This window comes from Diadema setosum, chromosome 22, assembly GCF_964275005.1.
Source record: "Diadema setosum chromosome 22, eeDiaSeto1, whole genome shotgun sequence".
Classification (NCBI taxonomy): domain Eukaryota; kingdom Metazoa; phylum Echinodermata; class Echinoidea; order Diadematoida; family Diadematidae; genus Diadema; species Diadema setosum.
Window position 1 is genome coordinate 4,813,684 of NC_092706.1, and position 19,053 is coordinate 4,832,736.

A 19,053-nucleotide genomic window follows, 5' to 3' on the forward strand; every position below is an offset into this window, starting at 1 on the left:
TTATGATACTAGGCCTGCAAAGTCTACCGATTTTTGCTGGAGAGTCCCTTTCAGGAAAAAAAAAAGTCATATCCTGACAAAAGAGTATGAAAGCATTCTTGATTTGTCTAGTTAGTTTTTCACCAAGTGAGGTGTATGTATTAAACACACAAGAATATCTCTAAAAGCTCCTTAGAGCAGTCTCAATTTTGGTGTGCACATGCTCACAGTTCTGTGATGTTGGTGTGATTTGCTTCTTGGATTTTTTTTTTTTTTTTTAGCTGTTGGTATTGTTATTGAAGATGTAGTATATGATAGTTGTGTAGAGTACTAGATCATGTGGCACACGCAGTTGTAGGAAAAGCCCCAAACAATGTTTACTTATGTTTTACTTCTGTGTGTTTGTGGGGCTGCAGGGCATCACGATACCACAGATCAAGAAGTGGCCTGGCAGCAGCTTTAGCTTCCACAGCTGGGTCTGCCTCAACACCACCCACGTCACCCTGGAGAAAGGGTTCTACAGGAGGCAGCTTTACAGGTACTCTTCTCCTCCTCCTCGTATCATGTCTTTCATTTGCAGCATTGTAGTTTTCATTTTTCACATTTGTTGTCACTGTCAAGGCATATGTGTGAGGCTTGAAATCATGTCGTAACATTCAATATATATGTCTGTTCAGGCAGAATGATTTTTGGATCAAGTTGAGGATGATTTTGACCAATTTGAATACTGCAGAGTGAGTATAGGAAATTGTCCGATATGGTCATTGTAAGTAAAAGCTGGACAAGGATAGAGGCCACTCTAGGGAAGAAAATTTACTGGAGGGAATATACGTGACTATGAAGGGAAACGTAATACCAAAATCAGAGGCAGTCACAAGCAACTGTTGTCATGACGACCCCTCCATCGTGCTAGACTTTGATATTGACTTCCACTTCTCTTGATGAGAATATGAAAAGTATGTATTAGAATTTGTGTTTGTGTTAGTACTTGAAAGCACAGGAGGAAAATGACCCGCCTTCTTTCTTTTTTTTTTCAGCTTTTACACAGCAAGTGGGTGTGGCTTTGAGGCGTTCTTCACTCTTGACGGTGTACTGGTGGTGGCCGTCTGCACCAAGAAGGAATTCTTCTCAGTCTCCCTCACAGACTATCCCATCACAGACAATAACTGGGTGAGTGGTGCAAGTCTTCACTCTTTCCAACAAGCCTTGGTTGCAAAGAGTTACTTTTGGCAAAAATAGTAGTGCATTATGTTAAAAGCATTTTCTTCAATTGCATTGTCCAAACACACACTGTAGGATGTTGCAAACCCACATACTCTTGAGATTCCCAAATTGTGACTCAGAAATCAACAGCAGCGCTTTCCCTACAATTACAGCACTGCATATGACTTTATTTTTATGCATTGTAGATATGAAATGCAAAGTACTGAACAAGTGATATCACATACAACTTCCTTGCAGGTTTTTTCTTTTCTTTTCTTTTCTCTTCTTTGTGCAAAATGCACTTGCGATGTAGCAATGACAAAATGTAGCAGTTGTTGCACTTTTATTGTGCTACTACACATCGCTGTAGTGTAGTAGTTTGCAGGCACAAACCCTTGTTGGTCGTAAAGGAGTCTGCGCCAAGACTACTACATGCACCACTTTGGCACTGTCCCATAGGCCCTGTGTTGAAGCTTCGAGGCTGCAGTGTAGTGGTGCGTGTATTAGTCTTGGCGCATGCAGACTCCTATACGACCAACAAGGGTTTGTGCCTGGAAACTAGTAGTGTAGGTCCCAGTGAATCAATTTGGCAGATAGTGGGTTTTTATACCTTGCACACACTGACTAAATAAAGAGGGTTTATTAAGTGTGCATCTGTCTGTGTTTCTGTCTGTCTGTGATGATGATGTTCTGTCAGTTAGTTGTAGATATGATTAATATAAAGCAGACTTTTGCTATGCTTACGTTTCCTTTTTTGTTAGAGTGTTTTTTTACGAATGGGTTATCTTTTATGCCGGGCTCTAGTGGATGTTTTTGTCATGGTTTCTTTCCCGCACAGCATCAAGTGAACATTGTCCACTCAGGGTCAAAGCGTCCATTCGTACAGAGCCAACTGTCCATCTACGTGGACGGTTATCTCCGGCAGACGTCGCAGCTGAAATTTCCATCGATGGGGGAGGTCAGTTTTCAGCCAAATTTTGCTGTTTGATTGTCTGAAGTGATAGAAGTGATGAAAGTTGCTTGTCTGTGGATTTGTAGTTTTCATCAATGTGCCATGCCCAGTAAATTACCTTCAAAAACATTAAAGAAAGAGGCATGTATAAGCCATTACTTCAATGCAGGATAATGAAAGACATTCAGTAATATTGAGTGGATGTGCTCTTACAAAGTGTGTAAGATATGTATATAGTCTTGAAGTTATCAATTGTATTGCATCAAATGCTGTGTGTGCACTATAATGGTTGTACGATATGTCCAAAAAAAAACAAAAAACAAAAAATCTGTCTTAAAATCTTTCTCAGACTTTAACCCTAGATAAAGGCATGTTTTGTGCGCAGGTAGGTAATATAAGTCAGGTAATATAAAATACAGCTACATTGTAGTAGCACCATCAGTCTGCTGTTCCATGCACTTGAAGTCCTTGTATGCAAAAGATTCTTCACAATTTTATTCCAGTACCACATTAATCTTTAGGTAAAAAATTTGAACTTACTCACTTCTGCTATCCATATACTAGCATGTCAGGAAAAGAAAAACTTGTGTAATGTTTTCTTTTGTGATGCATTTTCCTCGCTGCATTTTCCACGGGTAGGCTTTTGTGTCGAGTGTCATCAGCTCACCGCCAACTTTCAGCTCGTTCGACCACAGCGCGGAGGTGGACGTTTCGTCGGGGGCGCGGCCACGCTCTTCCTCCACCACGACCAGGAGAAATTTCCCTTTCCGCATGCTGGGCGGGCAGTCGCAATCAGCTTCTGAGGTTGGAAATGTAATGCACAGTGTTCTGATGGGATCAGTCTTGCGATTGATAACAGTGAATCTTGAAATACGTTTCTTTATATGAAGGGGAAATTAAAAAGAGATTTTGATTATAAAGCCAGTTTGTAATTAGCTCATGTGAACGTTAGTGGAAAAAAAAACAAACAAACAAACAATTACCTTTCTGTTTGTTTGTTTTTTTCATTTGGTTAGGCATTTCACTTGTTTCAAAGTGACATAATGCATAAGCTTGCCCGACAGGTCAACGTGAAACATTATGAGGATTTCACTGTAATGCAGAAATTTTCCACGCATGTCAGACATACGAGAGCCTACTAGACTAAAAACAATTGACCCTTTTTATGTCATTTTTTTTCTTCCTCCTCCTCCTCCCCTGTCCCCCTCCCCTCTCATTATACATTTTTGGTCAGTATATTTCATGTCTCCATCTGTGATTATAATTTCCTCTTTTTTTTTTTCTCCAGGATTCCTCCGTGAGTATGGTACCAGCCAACATGAAGTACTTGGAGTGGGGTCCGTCAAGGTCTCTTCAGGGTCAAATGGGTAGCGCCTGTGTCTTCCATGACACGCTGAGCCCAGTTCAGGTCAAGAAACTCTACACAGCAGGTAAGAGATCCTCCTGAGCATTATATTTCCTCCTCATCATCATCATCATCATCACCATCACTATCAATATAGTCATCGTCTTCATCATCATCATCACCATCAAGATCATTTCCGTCATCTATACATCATTGGTATTATTTCCATCATCTATACATCATTGGTATTATTTCCATCAATATTGATATATTCATAATCATCAAAAGCTCTATCGTCATTATCATCATCACCCTCATCATTGTGTTCGTCATCATTACCATCATCATCCCACCATCACTGATAGTAGCACCATCATGGTATGTGTCATTAAGTACTTATCCATATCGGGATCATTTTCATCATCCACAGTTTCGTTACAGATTTCACTTCCATCATTTATTAGCATCATTATCCCATCATCATCGAAAATACAATGTAGCACCATTATGGTATATGTCATGATAGTATTCATCTACATCAGAATATATTTCCATCATAAACATTTTCTCCATAAATTTTCACCACGATCATCATAGTTACCATCATCACCAGCATAATTTCCGTCATCACCTCTGTCGTCATCTTTACTTTGCTCATCATCTTTGCTGTTATCTTGTCATTTGCTATCAATACCATCATTATCTTCAGAGATATTTGCCAGCGATACTGACAGCATGATGTGTCGAAAACATATGTCTGCAATAAAACTAGACCCTCCCCCATTACTATATTGAAAGTTAGAGTGTAATTCATCTTCTGTTAAAGTATGCAACAAAATTGTACTTTCCTCTTTTCTTCCCCTTCTGTGATGAAAAGGTCCAAACGTTCTGACCCTATTCCAAGTGGACGACCCCGACCTCGCTGACCTGAACAGCAAAGTGCTGATCTACTACCATGGAAAGGCCTGCAAGGATGCCACCTGCATGGACCTCTCACGAAACCCGCCCTACGACGGCACCCTAGCTGGTCATAGCTGTAGCACTGGTGATCTCAAGGTTTGTGCTGTCCCGTTGCCATTGAGTCTGTACCCTGTATTGTGTGGTGTGTAAGGTTTAGGGTTCAAATCCTGGCCAGTGGGATTAGTATTGTAAAGGGATGTGACATTCAAGGGTACATAACATCACTCTTCAGCAAACTGCCATGGTATCATAAAGGGATCTCAAGATGGGTTGTAGTCTTCCCAGTCTTAAAGGGAACACAAACCCAAAGAGCAATATGGATTGAGTGAAAGCAGCAACATTAGTAGAGCACATCAGTGAAAGTTTGAAGAAAATCGGACAATCGATGCAAAAGTTATGAATTTTTAAAGTTTTGGTGTTGGAACCGCTGGATGAGGAGACTACTAGAAGTTATGACGTATGAGTGGACAACAATACAAAGAAAATATAAAGAAAATTCCACAAAAAATCACTTTTCATGAAAATTACAAATTCCATCAACTTGATACTGACATATGTTAAGGGTAGCAATTATTCCCCCTGCTTTCTGAAAGCGGTAAGTCAAGTGCTCTTTCATAATGCTAGAAAAGTGAATTTTTGTTGATTTTTCTTTATATTTTCTTTGTATTGTTGTCCACTCATACGTCATAACCTCTAATAGTCTCCTCATCCAGCGGTTCCAACCCCAAAACTTTAAAAATTCATAACTTTTGCATCGATTGTCCGATTTTCCCCAAACCTTCACTGATGCGTTCTACTAATGTTGCTGCTTTCACTCAATCCACATTGCTCTTTGGGTTTGCGTTCCCTTTAAGTGGGTGTGTGGTACAAGCACACTGTAGCTTCTTTCAACTCTGTGGTTTGTAAGGTGTGAGGTTCAAACCTTAGTCAGTGCTCCTCGTATGTCATAAGAGTATGACATTTGATTGAATGTAAGTTGGTGCTAACCTGTGCAATTATTCTCGCAAAAGTGTCACTAGTGACAGTGGATGCGTGATAGTTACTCAAAATGTTACGTTCTGTCACATTTTAGACATCACAACAGTATAAAGAGTTTGATCTCATGATGAACTAACTCCATTCTTGTCAATTTGAAATATTTGCCATTAAAACCTGCCAAAAAAACAAAGGAAATAATGAGAAAATATGGAATATTTGTAATCATAACTTAAGAATATTCCTTGTTATGTAACAAATGAGGCATCATTGGAGAGGTTTTATCATGCTCTTTCTGATCATGGACTTACTTTCATATTTTTAAAAATGGGGCTTAACCTGTTTTGCAGTGGAACTCCTCATATCTTTTCCCAAAGACTTTCATTTCATTGTGTCTTGCTTCTCGTGTATCTTGTTCTTCAGGACGTGTTGAATGGGATCGGAGGGGTGCAGATCCTATTCCCCCTGCTGGAGCTCTCGCTGCAAGACACCAGTATTGCCCAGGACATCACGACCCCAGAAGAAGTGGATTCACCCACGTCGGCCGACGGCAACACGGATGGAGAGTGGGAAATCTTGCCAGCTAACATGCAGTGCGGTACGATTTTGTGCACCAATCTTTGATACCGTACATGTCCTATATTTCATGGTCTTTGCAAATTTTGCGAGTAAGCTGATATTTGGGAAAGTGAAAGTGCATATTGTTTCCGACGCAGGAAATCACCAACTTTGCTAAGTGATAATTAATGATACACTTATTTCACATTATTTCACTCTGGTTCTCAATCACAAATATGAACTCATCCACAAAAATTATCTTACAAGTCAAGAACCACAAAATATCATGCTCTTCAAATAATTGATTGCTGTATACAGTAGATGCATCTAGGCATCATTCTCATGTGCTTGTTTTTTTGTTTTTGTTTTTTTTTTTGTAGAACTGATTTGATGCAGACACGTAGCTTGAAGGCATGGTATAGTTTTGGTTGAGATGGGGATTCTGATAACTTTTTACTAGATAATTAGAAATCACTTATTGAAATACAATTTGTATGTAAGAGCATGCAACTCTAAGAGGAATTTTAAATCTGTTTGATAAAAATAAGTTTTGAAATGGCTGAGATATTTGAAAACAAAGTAAAACAAAGTGGTCCTTATAAAAGGTGGGTTCCACCTTTAATTAGGATATCTTTGCTTTTGCATATATTACCCATTATCACATAAACTTTTAATTCCTCTTAGTATTGCATGCTCTTTGATATTACATACAATTGGCTTCTAATTATCTAGCAAGAAGTTTAAACCTGAAACCCCATCTCAACCAAAACTATACCAGCCCTTTAAAGTTTGACACTCATAATTGTTGGTGTTTTCAAAGAGACATTGACTTCTATTAAATGAAAGATGTCATCATGGGTTCCTCTCTCATTCTCTCTCTCCCTTTTGTTTCCAGAAGCCAAACTCGAGAGGACTCGCATCTCGGGTTTCCTCGTCCTCTTGAAGAACATCTGCATTGGACACTCCATTAACCAGGAGCTCCTACACAAGACCCAGGGGTTAGCAACCATTGGAGCTCTGCTACAAAAGGTTGGACATTGCTGTTTCTTCTATACCAACTCTGAGTCTTATATGTTTTTTTGGGTTGTTGTTGTTGTTGTTGTTGTTTGGGGGGGAGGGGGTAGGTGTTTATTTCTCTCTGCCAGGTTCAAAGGCATTATGTTTCATATTTTTTTCTCTTCTTTCACACAATCATCAAAGGCTGAACCGTCGCTGATCGATGTCAACGTCCTCATGGCCGTCCAGCTCTTGGTTGAAGCTGTGTGTATGGGCAACCCTCACCTACTCAAGACAGCCCACAGACACATCCTCTTCGACTTCCGGATCTGGAGCCGCAGCGACTTTCCCGTCAGGATAGGTACGGTCCGGGCCAAGATTCCCAAGACACCACAAACACCCCGAACTTGCTTTGCAGTTCCGGGTTTCTTGTTGGTACATTACTTGATGCGAAGTACAAAGATTGATAATAGGATGAAAGCATCCAGGGATTTGAGTGTTTATGGTAAAGCTGATGCTCCGCCAATTTCAGACCAGCAGAACAAAACACAAAAACAGGATAATTGGTGTCATGCAACTTCCTATTACTAAAGCCTTGCAAACTGCTGCTTCCTCTCCCATTCCTTTCACTCACACCAAATGGGGCTTTTACTCACCAAACAGCAAAAAATGATTGAAGCAAAGTTTGACTAGTAAAATGAATATATCTTATGGTTGCATTACGGAGAGCCTTGAAGATCACCAGCAACTGTTTATTGAAGCAGCTCTTTGCTTTTGAATTTCCTCAGCATTCTGCATTATTTGACATTCATGTTTATGCTATACAGAGGCTTTTACTACTGTTCTTACTATGCCTCTGTGTTTGTGTCTGAATTTTTTGCAGGTCACATTCAGTACTTGTCGACCATCATCAAGGACAACCGCAAGAATTTCCGCAAGGCCTATGGTGTCCAGTTCATGCTGGACGTGATTCGAACCTATTACAGGTAAAAGGCATTTTGTAATGAAGAGTTAGCAAATGAAAAGTAAAGGTCATTTTATTGATATCTTGGTCATGATTGTAACTGAGGTATTGATTTTAGGTTCCCATTTGTACTAGATTACTTAGATCAGCTTATTTTGTGGTAGTCATGTTGTTCATATGGTGTTCATTTTTCTAAAACTTGGAAAAATAAATCATTTTCACTGATACATAGATTTGATGAAACAAGTAAACAAACAAATTAAGATCTCTAGACAGATGAATTGATCTCTAGATAGATGAATAAATGAATAATTATCAAAGTTTGCCACATGCCAGTACGCAAATTTCACTCTAAACTTTGCTCACTAAACACACATTTCCCTCTGTGCTGCTGATATCCAAGTATTTACACATCCTGTTTCATTTGGATTTGTAAAACAATAATCCCGCAGCTGCAACAACACAGACCTGGCAGCCGATGATGCCAAGGCCATCCGTCACTCCTTGAGGGGTCTGATCCGTTACTACGTCTACCGCAATATCAGCCACGTGGAGCTGCAAAGCATTCTGGGATTCACTGTCGCCGTCAAGGAAGACGCGCTGGTGAGTCATCTGGCTATTTATAGTAGAAGTCCACGTTCATGAATATTCGGTGACACGACACTTGCTCCTGCGACAGTTGCTCCAGTCTTATATCCTCCAAGGACTTAGGGTTAGGGTTGTGATAGGGTTTTAGGTTTAGTTTGATGTGAGGATTAGGATCGAGTTAGGGTTATGTTTGTGAGTAGAATTTATGTTTGGCTTAGAGTGCAGATATTTCATTGGAGCGATTGTCGCAGGATCAAATGTCATGGAAGCAAATATTCGTTAGGGCTAAGATGTGGCTCAGCCTGTAGTGCATCTGCCTAGCAATCAAACGGCTTGGTCTGATTGTCTGCTTGTTTTCTAACACTATCCAATCATTTTGTTTTGTTATATTTCTCATGAATGTTGTTGTAATAATAATGCTTTTGTGTAGTCTTATTGATTGTAATGCTGTATGTTTCTGTTATATGTTGATTTTTTATGGAAGTGTTAGATAAACCTGAAACCTGATTCCCATTGAGTCTAGTAGAGCAATGCTGTGTGTGATCATGCCATACCCTCTGGGAAGAGGCAAAACACTCTGTCCCTCAGGACATTAAATGGAGGTTCAATGTGTGAGAGAGTCACTACTCATGCATGAAATAGGTAATTCATTGCAAAGAGCGAATGAACAAGTGAAAGATTATTAAGATATAGATAATAATTTGGGGACATGAATTTTTACTTTGTTGTAGCAAAATCTTGTTATAACCGTGTTCATTATTACGATAGCGCCCCGTACATTGTGACAGTGTCAGCCATTGGTACTGTATGAAACCTTCACAGATAGAGCCAAGAGCCATTTTTTGCGCTAGGAAACTTTTGCGAATTGCCACTGGCATTTAGTGCATTCCGTAGGGAAAAAAAAACCCCTTTAACTTGCAGTTTACTTTCGTGAAGCTTAGCCTCTCGTGAAATTTGTGAAAGTTTTATGCATATGAAAATTTCTGGTTTTACTGTAATCCTGTGGTCTTTCTTCCCCGTGATGGTTTCTCCAGGTCAACGAAGCTCTGGACCTCCTTCTGACACTCCTGGAGACGCCAGGCAAGGACCAGCTCCTCTCCCTGCTCTTCGAGCATGGCTCAGCAGACCTTCTCTACGTCCTCCTCACCCGGAAGGAGTACCCCGATGGGGTCCAGGTCCGAGTCCTCAAGGTAAAGTCCTGGAGGAAACAACCAGACTCGGCTCTTCTCCGCTCATGAAATTATTATCATTATTTCTTTTCATTGCATTGATAATAGTTCTTTGATACGGGATGTGTTAAAAACTTTAATGACTTTTCGCAGAGATGCATATTACTGTAAAACAAGATATATTCGCGGCATGAAATTTTCGCTAATTGTTGCTAACGTCCATTTTCCCGGTGTGAAATATCGCAAATTACCACTGGCATTCAATGCATATACATGTAGTGTACACAATAACTTTTGCATGCACTTTAATTTCGCAAATCTTGGTTCTCACAAAATTTGCAAAATTAAAATGCACGTGAACATACCCTGTTTTACATTTTGTGGATATCACGCGCATCGTATGATTACACCTCATTGTCTGTCTACCTTTGTATGGTGGCAGCCTGTCCATAAAAGTGAGGTGACTTGCCCCAAGTACACACAGTCCATACAACTGGTCCCAATGGAAGACCAGGACCACTGTGGTAGTGTATCCTCATACAGGCCTACCAGCCATTTTGTCTTGTACAGATGGAAGATGAAAACAAAAATGAAATAAGACCCTACATTTATGTCTCCCCATGAGTAGTGTCTCTAAGTAGGTTTGATTGCATTAACCTGTTAAAGACGAGTCATGAGACTAGTCACCGCCCGGTTGGCCCCTACTAAGGGGTGTTGGACAGTATTCAAGAAGGAGAAGAGTATACAGTATGTCCCGAAAAAAATTACAACGCGGCCTTCCGCAATGATATCTTTAAAAATAGTGAATGAACCTTAATAAAAATTCAGGGTATGAAACTATAACTCATTGCCCACATCTTACAGAAAACCCCATTCGATTTGCTTCAGTGGTCAAAGAGAAATACGGAATTTTGTAGAGGATATCGGGAATCTCTTCTGTCCAAGTTCTGTCTATTGTTCACACACAAGATCATCGAAATGCTAAACTCGGAAGAATCCGATTCATGACATGCTTTACAACAATCCACATTTCTCTGTGATCGCTTAACCAAATTGAATGGGGTTATAATGGGGTTGAATGATGTTATACCTTCAGAGTCTGAAGTAGCACGTACACAGGTTGATCATAATAGGTGTTATCAATTCGAAAATCTGATTGTAATTTTTGGGGCGACTTACTGCAGTATGTCCCCCAAAAAATTACAATAAGATTTTCGCATTGATAATGCCCAATATGATTAAATTTTTCAAATGCTACTTCAGGGTCTTGAAATATAACATTTTAGCTCTATTTTGCAGAAATCCCCATTCGATTTGGTTAAGCGGTCACAGAGAAATGTGGATTGTTGTAAAGCATGTCATGAATCGGATTCTTCCGAGTTTAGCATTTCGATGATCTTGTGTGTGAACAATAGACAGAACTTGGACAGAAGAGATTCCCGACATCCTCTACAAAATTCCGTATTTCTCTTTGACCACTGAAGCAAATCGAATGGGGTTTTCTGTAAGATGTGGGCAATGAGTTATAGTTTCATACCCTGAATTTGTACTTAGATTGATTCACTATTTTTAAAGATATCATTGCGGAGGGCCCCGTTGTAATTTTTTTTGGGACATACTGTACTGGTGCAGGTGTCCATGGGAAATGCATGTTACAGCAAAATCAGCCCGTCCTCTGCAGGTTAAGTATTTAGGTCTAGTGGTAATTTTTTTCTGTCTCTCTCTCTCACGGGATCATATACATTTTTTCCTTTCAGTTGTTTGCTGCCATGCTTCATTCCACCAAAGTGAGCGATAAAAACAAGACGAGGATCCGCCTCCTTGACATCGGCTTCTCTGGCTTGACGCTGCTCATGGAGCATTCTAACATTAGCATGTCAGTGGCCAAGACCCTCATGGAGCTCGTCACAGGTGGGTCGCGCTCCAAGCTTCCTAGTTTGGTCCTGTCCTTCCTCCATCATCATCATCATCATCATCATCATCATCTCCATTATTTTTATCATCATCATCATCATCATCATCATTATTATCGTTATCATTTTCATCTCCATTATCATCATCATCATCATCATCGTCGTTATTATCATCATCATCATTGTTATTATTATCATCATCATCATCATCATTTTCATCACCATTATCATCATCTTCATCATTATCCTTATCCTCATGATTATTATCATCATTGTTATGATGATGGTGATGATGATGATGTTGATCATCATCATCATCATCATCACTATCACCATTGTCATCGCTATCTTCTTTTCCTTCATCTCATATTCTCTCCCTGTTCTCATACTTCTTTCCTTTTTTATCGTCTTGTGCCTTTATTTTTTTCTCCTTTGTCTTTTTATCTTCATTTTTTCCTCCTTTTTCTTCATTCTCTCCTTCCTCTTCATTCCTTTTCTCCAGTCACATTCTTTTTCCTCTCTACTCATTTCTCTTCCTTTCTTGTTGCTCTTCTAATGCTTCCACTACCGTAGGCATCATAATTATTCCTCTATAACTATCCTATATGATTATATCTACAGCTGTAAAAAAAAAAAAAGTGAATAAACATAATGCAATGATCATAGAGCATCGTATTGTGATGTGTGCTCAAATATTAGTCACCATATAGAGCCTATTTCAGCTAAATCTGTGGAACTGCAGTTTCAGAAAGCATACATGAAAGCATATCTATGATATTTGCTCTAACAGAGGGGCAGCTGAACCACAGAGGGTTGCTTGCGGTGCTTCAGGTTCTTCACACTGCAGATGCCTTGGTCAAGCTAGAGGCTTGTACTCAGCTTCTTCACATACTGTACACTCAGCCCGAGGCCAAGACAAAGATCTCCCAGATTGCGGGCTGGCAGGATACACTGGTGCGTCTCCTGATCAAGACGGAGTACTCCAACAACAGCCTCAGCGTGGACATGAACGGATTCTTCAGCACCAAGCAGCTGCAGGCATCCGAGTCGTCTCTGGACAGCCTCCCGACGGAGAACAACAACAACCAGACGCCCCCGCTGACGCCAGACCATCCCCCGTTCACGACGGTGTCGTCGACCTTGGAGGGGTTCATGGAAGGCCCCCTTACACCGACGCCGACTGGGAATGGGGCAGTGGTGAACTACGACACCGGCTCCCACGCCAGCTCCGAGCAACTCAGCCAGGAGGCGACATCTTTGGACCGCGAGCACAGCGACTCCTCGGCGAGCAACCCCCCGACGAGACCTACGCAAATCGTCATCGACCACACTCCTGCTTCGGAGTGTTCCCCCTCGATCCCCGGCATGCCCCCGTCCCAGTCTGAGTCGAGCTGGTCCCTACCGATCTCGGTTGACACGGACTCCATCGCCACGGAGAGCATGCTGAGCATCGACACGCCCGACAACTCCAGCATCGTGTGCGTCGTAGACAGCGGCGTGAGCCTCACGCGGCCCTCCGACCTGGACATTTCCTCCTCGGACCGGGAGATGGCACCCTTCGACGTGAGTCCGGGCGGAGTCATGCAGAGGGAGCGCAACGAGCAGACCTTGGTGGACACCCTGATTGAAATCCTGGTCCAGATCATGTGGGTTGGACAAGAAGGATGTACGGAGGACGCATGGGTGGTAAGTCCTGCACAGACCAGTCAGCAACAATTTTAGGGCCCAGATCCCATTTAAACAATCAAGATTACAGTCATAGCAATATCTTACTTGGCTGATGGTACCATCTACAGTGTTAGCACTGCTCTTCCGAAAGGCTCTGCAGTCGTAATTACCCCAGCACTGTCAGGGCTCAATCTTAATGTTAGGATTGAGAGGGACAGTATTGGTAGAGCACTTTGTTACTAGACCGAGGCACAGGGCGGGATTGGAATCAGTTCTTCCATTTAAGGGTCAAAGGCCTCATCCCCTGTAACACAATGCTCTTTTTTTCAAAAGTCAAGAATTCTCACAAGTTACTAGATTTGGCTTTTAGCCAAACAAAAGCTTGTGAATTTACACATGAATTTCAATATTTTTATTCTAACCAGTCTTAACTCTGATAAAGACAACAGGCCATAGGGCATTTTAAGTGCAACTTTATATTTTGTCACTTGTCCGCCAGTTCAGTGTGGACCTCAAATTACACAGTTGACAGTTGTTTTCCTGATGAGGAGAGGAATTGGCAGGAAAAATTATCAACTGTGATCCATTTGTCATTGAGGATATACAGAAAATTGTATTAACATCTGGTGGTAACTTCTAATGAATGTCTGAAGTGCTCTTTGGAAATCTGAAGAAAATTCCTGCAGCATAATTCTTGCCATCCTGCAGATCTTGGTGAAATTTGGCTGCTTTTGCATCACTTCTCATCGAAGTTTTTCTTGAAAGTTGATGCTTAGATACAGTGTAAGATAACATGTTCTTTGTGAGAATTAAACCCAAAGACATATGTGAACTGTGGAAATGCACCAATATTAGTAGAACACATCAGAGGAAGTTTGGGGAAAATCAAACAATCCATTCAAAAAGTTATGAATTTTTAAAGCCGGTGCAGCCATCACTGGATAGGAAGACTACAACATTTTGTGTCCTCATGTATGGAAAACGGTGTAAAGAAAATATATTTAAGAGAATTCAACGTATTTTCTTTTTCTATAGGGTAATGAAAGAGCACTTGCCTTACCTCTTTCAGAAAACAGGAGGAATGGTATTACCCTTAACATGTGTCAGTACCAAGTTGAGGAAATGTGTAATTTGGGGGAATTCTCTCTAAACCTTTCTTACAGCATTGTGCATATGTGACATCAGGAACTGTAGTAGTCTTCTCATCAAGCGATGGCTGCACTGAAACTTTAAAAGTTCTTGCTTTTCAACAGATTGCCTGAGTTTCCTCAAACTTTGCTGATGTGTTTTACTGCTATTTTCACGTTCACTCAATCCATATGTATATTGGGGTTTCATTCCCTTGCAATGCATTACTCAGTCCCACATGCATATATTCATGTCCTGTTCTTCAGGCCAGGGGTCAGGTCTTCAAATGCATCAGTGACCTGGCCGGCTCCCATCAAATCCTCCGGTCGGTCAACCGGATCAAACGCCAGATGCTGGAGAAGCTGCTAGAGGGCGCCGCGGGGGACGTGAGGTCGTCCGGCCCGAACAACCTCTCCAACTCGGAGAACGCCCTCTATGTCGTCAAGCTCGTCTACGACTTCCTCTTCGGGGTCAGCGGGTTGGATGCACAGAGCTGGAGCGTGAAGGTGGGTCACCTCACAGACTTTGTCAAATTACAAGCATGCAAGCTAAGGTCATATAGCTTATTGATACTGTTGAGTACAAAGGTAATCACCTGCAAAGCATCCCAACAAAAATCACCAGAAACACCAAACACCAAACACCAGAACACCAGCATGAATGTGTTCATGTTGATTCTTCATTCACTATGATACGTTCTCAGCATTAGCTGCTTCTGCAGCTTTCATGAATTGAATGTCTCAAGAATTAAACAGGTACTAGTAGTCAACTACAGTCAAACCTGTCTTAGCGACCACCTGTCTGTAGTGGCCACCTGTATATGAGGCCAATTTTTTCGTCTCCCTTGGGTGGCCGCTATAGACAGGTTTGACTGTACAAACAAAAATTACATACTGTCTAGCATTTATTTAGTGGAAACAGTGAACTGTGTTGATATGACTTTTATGAATTGCTAGGAATAGATGGATATACGAATTCAATCCTGTTACACCCTTTGGAGAGGTGTATAGAAACGTAGATAGTTCTTCTCCATGCATAGTTATCAAGTGGCCATAGCATTAACCCTGATCTCTCACCCCTCTGCAGCTTGAGGAGGGTGTGGTCGACTTACTTGACGTACTCCAGGTGTGGACGCTGACGGCAGAGTTTGACGAGTGGAAGGACATGTCGCAGCTGGGACTGAGGCTTCTCCTTAGGTTTGCATCTCACAAGGATCTAGAGGTGAGCAGTGCACCCATACACCACAAGGGTGTTGGGGGGGGGGGGGGGGGTGGGTGGGTAGGGAGAGGAGGGGACTTCCAAGTACCTGTTAAACTGGTACTGAGCTTATTTTTTGTGAAATGGTACAAGGTCAAATTGAATAGCTGTTTAGATGAGATAAAAGAGTGAGTGAAAGGTGCATTGGAATGTTGGTGGTGGAAATGGTGACGACAATGATGAGTGATGATGATGATGAATACAATGATGAATGATGGTGATGATGATGATGATGATGAGGAGGAGGAGGAGGAGGAGGAGGAGGAGGAGGAGGAAAGCATTGTTGATGATATTGGTCATATGATGATGATGGAAAGGTGACAGTATTGATGTTGGTGAGGGTGATGATGGTGAGACATTATAAGTGGTGGTGGTGGTGGTGATGGTGTTGGTAGTGGTTGTGATAATGGTGGTGGTGATAGTGACTATGAAGATGATGGTGATAGTGATTGTTGAAGCAAAGGTTGCAATGACAGATGTAGTCATAATGAAGGTTATGATTGTTCATTGTGGTTGACAATGGTCTTTATAGTTGTCCTTAGAGCTTTTGAAGTTTATCCAGGATATCTCCCCTCACTTTAATCATACCACAGATTTGTGCAATGGCATCGGCAAGACTGCACCACCTGATCCAGTCTCGACCAATCGCAGAGCCGAGTGAGGCCTGCTTCTTCCTTGGCTCTCTGGACGAGGCTCTCATCTCCAGCATGGATGACACAGATGGTGAGCAGAGAGCAACACCAGGTTCTTATTTGCAAGGGACCAGTAGCATAAACTTAGTCATTGTCACCTTTATAACTTTCTTATTGCATCTGTTGATCAACCCTCTTATTTTACTTGTATTTAATTGTTTGAAAGTACACTGAAGATGACATCGTGTGTAAAACAACATTTTCAGGATTAATGTGCAGTTATTAATAGCTTGCTCCAACTTTATCTAGATTGATTTATAATTCGTTAATTTTCATTCTGGAGACATTTGTACAAGGTGGGACAAGCTAAAGCCATCTTTTTGTATCGTTTTGTTGTTTGGGTGTGCATATGCATGTGTATGTGTCTTTTAATTACACTTGCTTAAAGCTCCCCATGTTTGTCAGAGCATTGTACTCATAACTGCGATTTGTGTTCAGGGTGGGAAACCTAGATATTTAAAGCAGGCATCTCAAGTGGTTACCAAGGAAACAGAGTAAAACACACACACACACACACATACACTTACACACACGTATGTGTGTTCCTTCTCAACTCTTCTCACGACAGGTGCGGAAGACTCCTTTGCCTACATGATCCCCCTGGCCAGGGCGATGATCGACAAGTACCGAGACACCCTGGGCATGGCCACCTTCCTCCTCAACCTCCCGTCCACCGAGACGAGTCCGACCTTCGTGGAGGACTTCAAGGAGTACTGCCGCTCCGACGAGTGGAGGATGTACATAGAGAAGCAGGTATGGCGTCTTTAAAGAGGAAATGAAAATGTGGACCTTCTGTGAGAAAACTTTGTACATGTAGACATCATTGTAAGGTGGGGAGAGTGGTCTAGGTGACTCTAAAATCTTAGGATACTTCACTCTTTCCTGAAATATTTAGCCTGTATGTGTTTGGTCATATAACAGTGACACTGCTATCCATCATTTAAAAACAAACAGGCCTATAAGTATGACTGATCTAAGGCTTAATTTGACAGTGTTTGCTTTCTGACATTTTCACTGCCAGTACCAAAGTGTGATAGTCATAGCCATTTATCACAATGGACACTGGTTCTGAACAACCTCACATGGCCCAAATATCTTTGAATGCTATTGTTGCTAATTAAGCTTGCACCTGTTTCCAACCCAAGCTATAAAAAAGGACTGAACATCATCACTTCAGTACCCTATAGAGGCAGTGTAAAAATTGATATTCCTACCCTTTTGAAACTCTATTGCCTACTTCACCCTATTGCAAGCATCAAAGAGTTGAAATATATTTGAAAAAACAGAAAAGAAAATAATTTCACCGACTTCCAAAAAATATCTCCTCTTATTCGAGAGTTTGTTTTCTTATTTTTATGTGTTTGTAATTCTTGTGTAGTATTGTTATGTTTGCATACCCCGTTGTATAGTACTGGGACCTACTTTCAGAGGCTTTTACAAGGGTTTTCAAGATCACTAAAGTTTGAGAGTGGATTCCGATCTCTTTCATGTCAAAATCATTTCAATTTTTCATTGTTTTCATGAAGGGAGAAGAATACCACGTAATAATGTGTTTCAAAAATAATTGATTTAGCCTACTACATACATTCATGTAGGATTATACTTTGTGCTTTATCATATCATGTATCAAAGCATGTGTGTGTTCTTCAAAAGAAATGCAGAAATCAAATCAGATCAAATTAAATCAAATGTTTGTGTGTTGCACCGCTGCTAGGTGAAACCCTTCATGCACGAGTTCATCACCAACAACTACTCGGATATTTCGGCGAAGATGTCCCGCTTCTGGAGGAAGTGTTTCGACGTGATGAACACAGACATCCACAAGAGGGAGAGGGAGAGAGGCGAGAGCAAGCTGAAATTCACTGTGAGTTTTTAACCCTTCACCTCCAATAACCAGACATTCCTGCAGACTAACACTTAGCTCATTTGGTGGCAGTAGTCAAAGGGTGAAAAGCATTTCCTTTCCTATATCTGAGATACTTTTGCTGCCACAGTAATGTAGAATGTCCAGTCTGATGTTAAAGGGACTGTACATTACTGGTTGAGGTGGGGATTCATGTTTTGAACATTCCGAAGTGAGATAATGAAAAGCCTCTTATGAAATATGAAAGAGCATGTAATTTTAAGAAGGATTCAAACGTTTGTTTGATAAAAATCGGTTTTCAAATGGCTGAGATATCCAAAAAAAAAAAGTCCTAATAATAAAAGGCGACATGCCACAACTTTATTAGTATCTCTTTGTTTCACCTTGTTTTTGGACATCTCAGCCATTTCAAAACCGATTTTCATCGAATAAACTTTTGATACCCCTTAGAACTGCATGCTCTTTGACATTTCATAGAGTGGTTTCTGAATATCTCGCAAAACGTTATCCTCACCTCGACCAGAACTGTACACACCCTTTAAGGGAAAATTCCATCCTGATGTTACACTGTATGTTGTTTTGTATGAGAACAAAATCATAATATCAGGGAATTGGATCAGTGAGAAATTTTTTTGGAAAACATAGACACACACAAAGAGTTATGAACTGTACAAGTTAAGAAAGTAAGACAAATGTAGTTACGTCCTTGTAATGGCAACAACGAGCAGTGTCAGTACGAGAGTCAATGTTTGTATTACAATGCAATATCATGCAACGAACCAGATGGAGCAACAGCTCATAGTGTGATGATAGCAATACGGGCTGTGCTGTCCTCATTTGCA

The 19,053-nt window shown here is 41.0% G+C and overlaps 1 protein-coding gene across 1 annotated transcript in view; it reads left to right on the top strand.

The window, feature by feature from the left end:
- Positions 1–19,053, top strand: part of LOC140245004 (neurobeachin-like protein 1) — an 81,554-nt gene that overhangs the window by 43,898 nt on the left and 18,603 nt on the right. Inside the window, exons 14-32 of the mRNA XM_072324594.1 lie at positions 396–517; positions 1,017–1,149; positions 2,021–2,140; positions 2,774–2,938; positions 3,423–3,564; positions 4,357–4,535; positions 5,838–6,012; positions 6,868–7,001; positions 7,173–7,329; positions 7,852–7,954; positions 8,385–8,535; positions 9,555–9,710; positions 11,447–11,600; positions 12,393–13,288; positions 14,665–14,904; positions 15,485–15,619; positions 16,249–16,378; positions 16,916–17,100; positions 18,062–18,211. Of these exons, the coding sequence (XP_072180695.1) occupies positions 396–517; positions 1,017–1,149; positions 2,021–2,140; positions 2,774–2,938; positions 3,423–3,564; positions 4,357–4,535; positions 5,838–6,012; positions 6,868–7,001; positions 7,173–7,329; positions 7,852–7,954; positions 8,385–8,535; positions 9,555–9,710; positions 11,447–11,600; positions 12,393–13,288; positions 14,665–14,904; positions 15,485–15,619; positions 16,249–16,378; positions 16,916–17,100; positions 18,062–18,211 (3,627 nt within the window). The remainder of the gene's footprint in view (positions 1–395; positions 518–1,016; positions 1,150–2,020; positions 2,141–2,773; positions 2,939–3,422; positions 3,565–4,356; positions 4,536–5,837; positions 6,013–6,867; positions 7,002–7,172; positions 7,330–7,851; positions 7,955–8,384; positions 8,536–9,554; positions 9,711–11,446; positions 11,601–12,392; positions 13,289–14,664; positions 14,905–15,484; positions 15,620–16,248; positions 16,379–16,915; positions 17,101–18,061; positions 18,212–19,053) is intronic.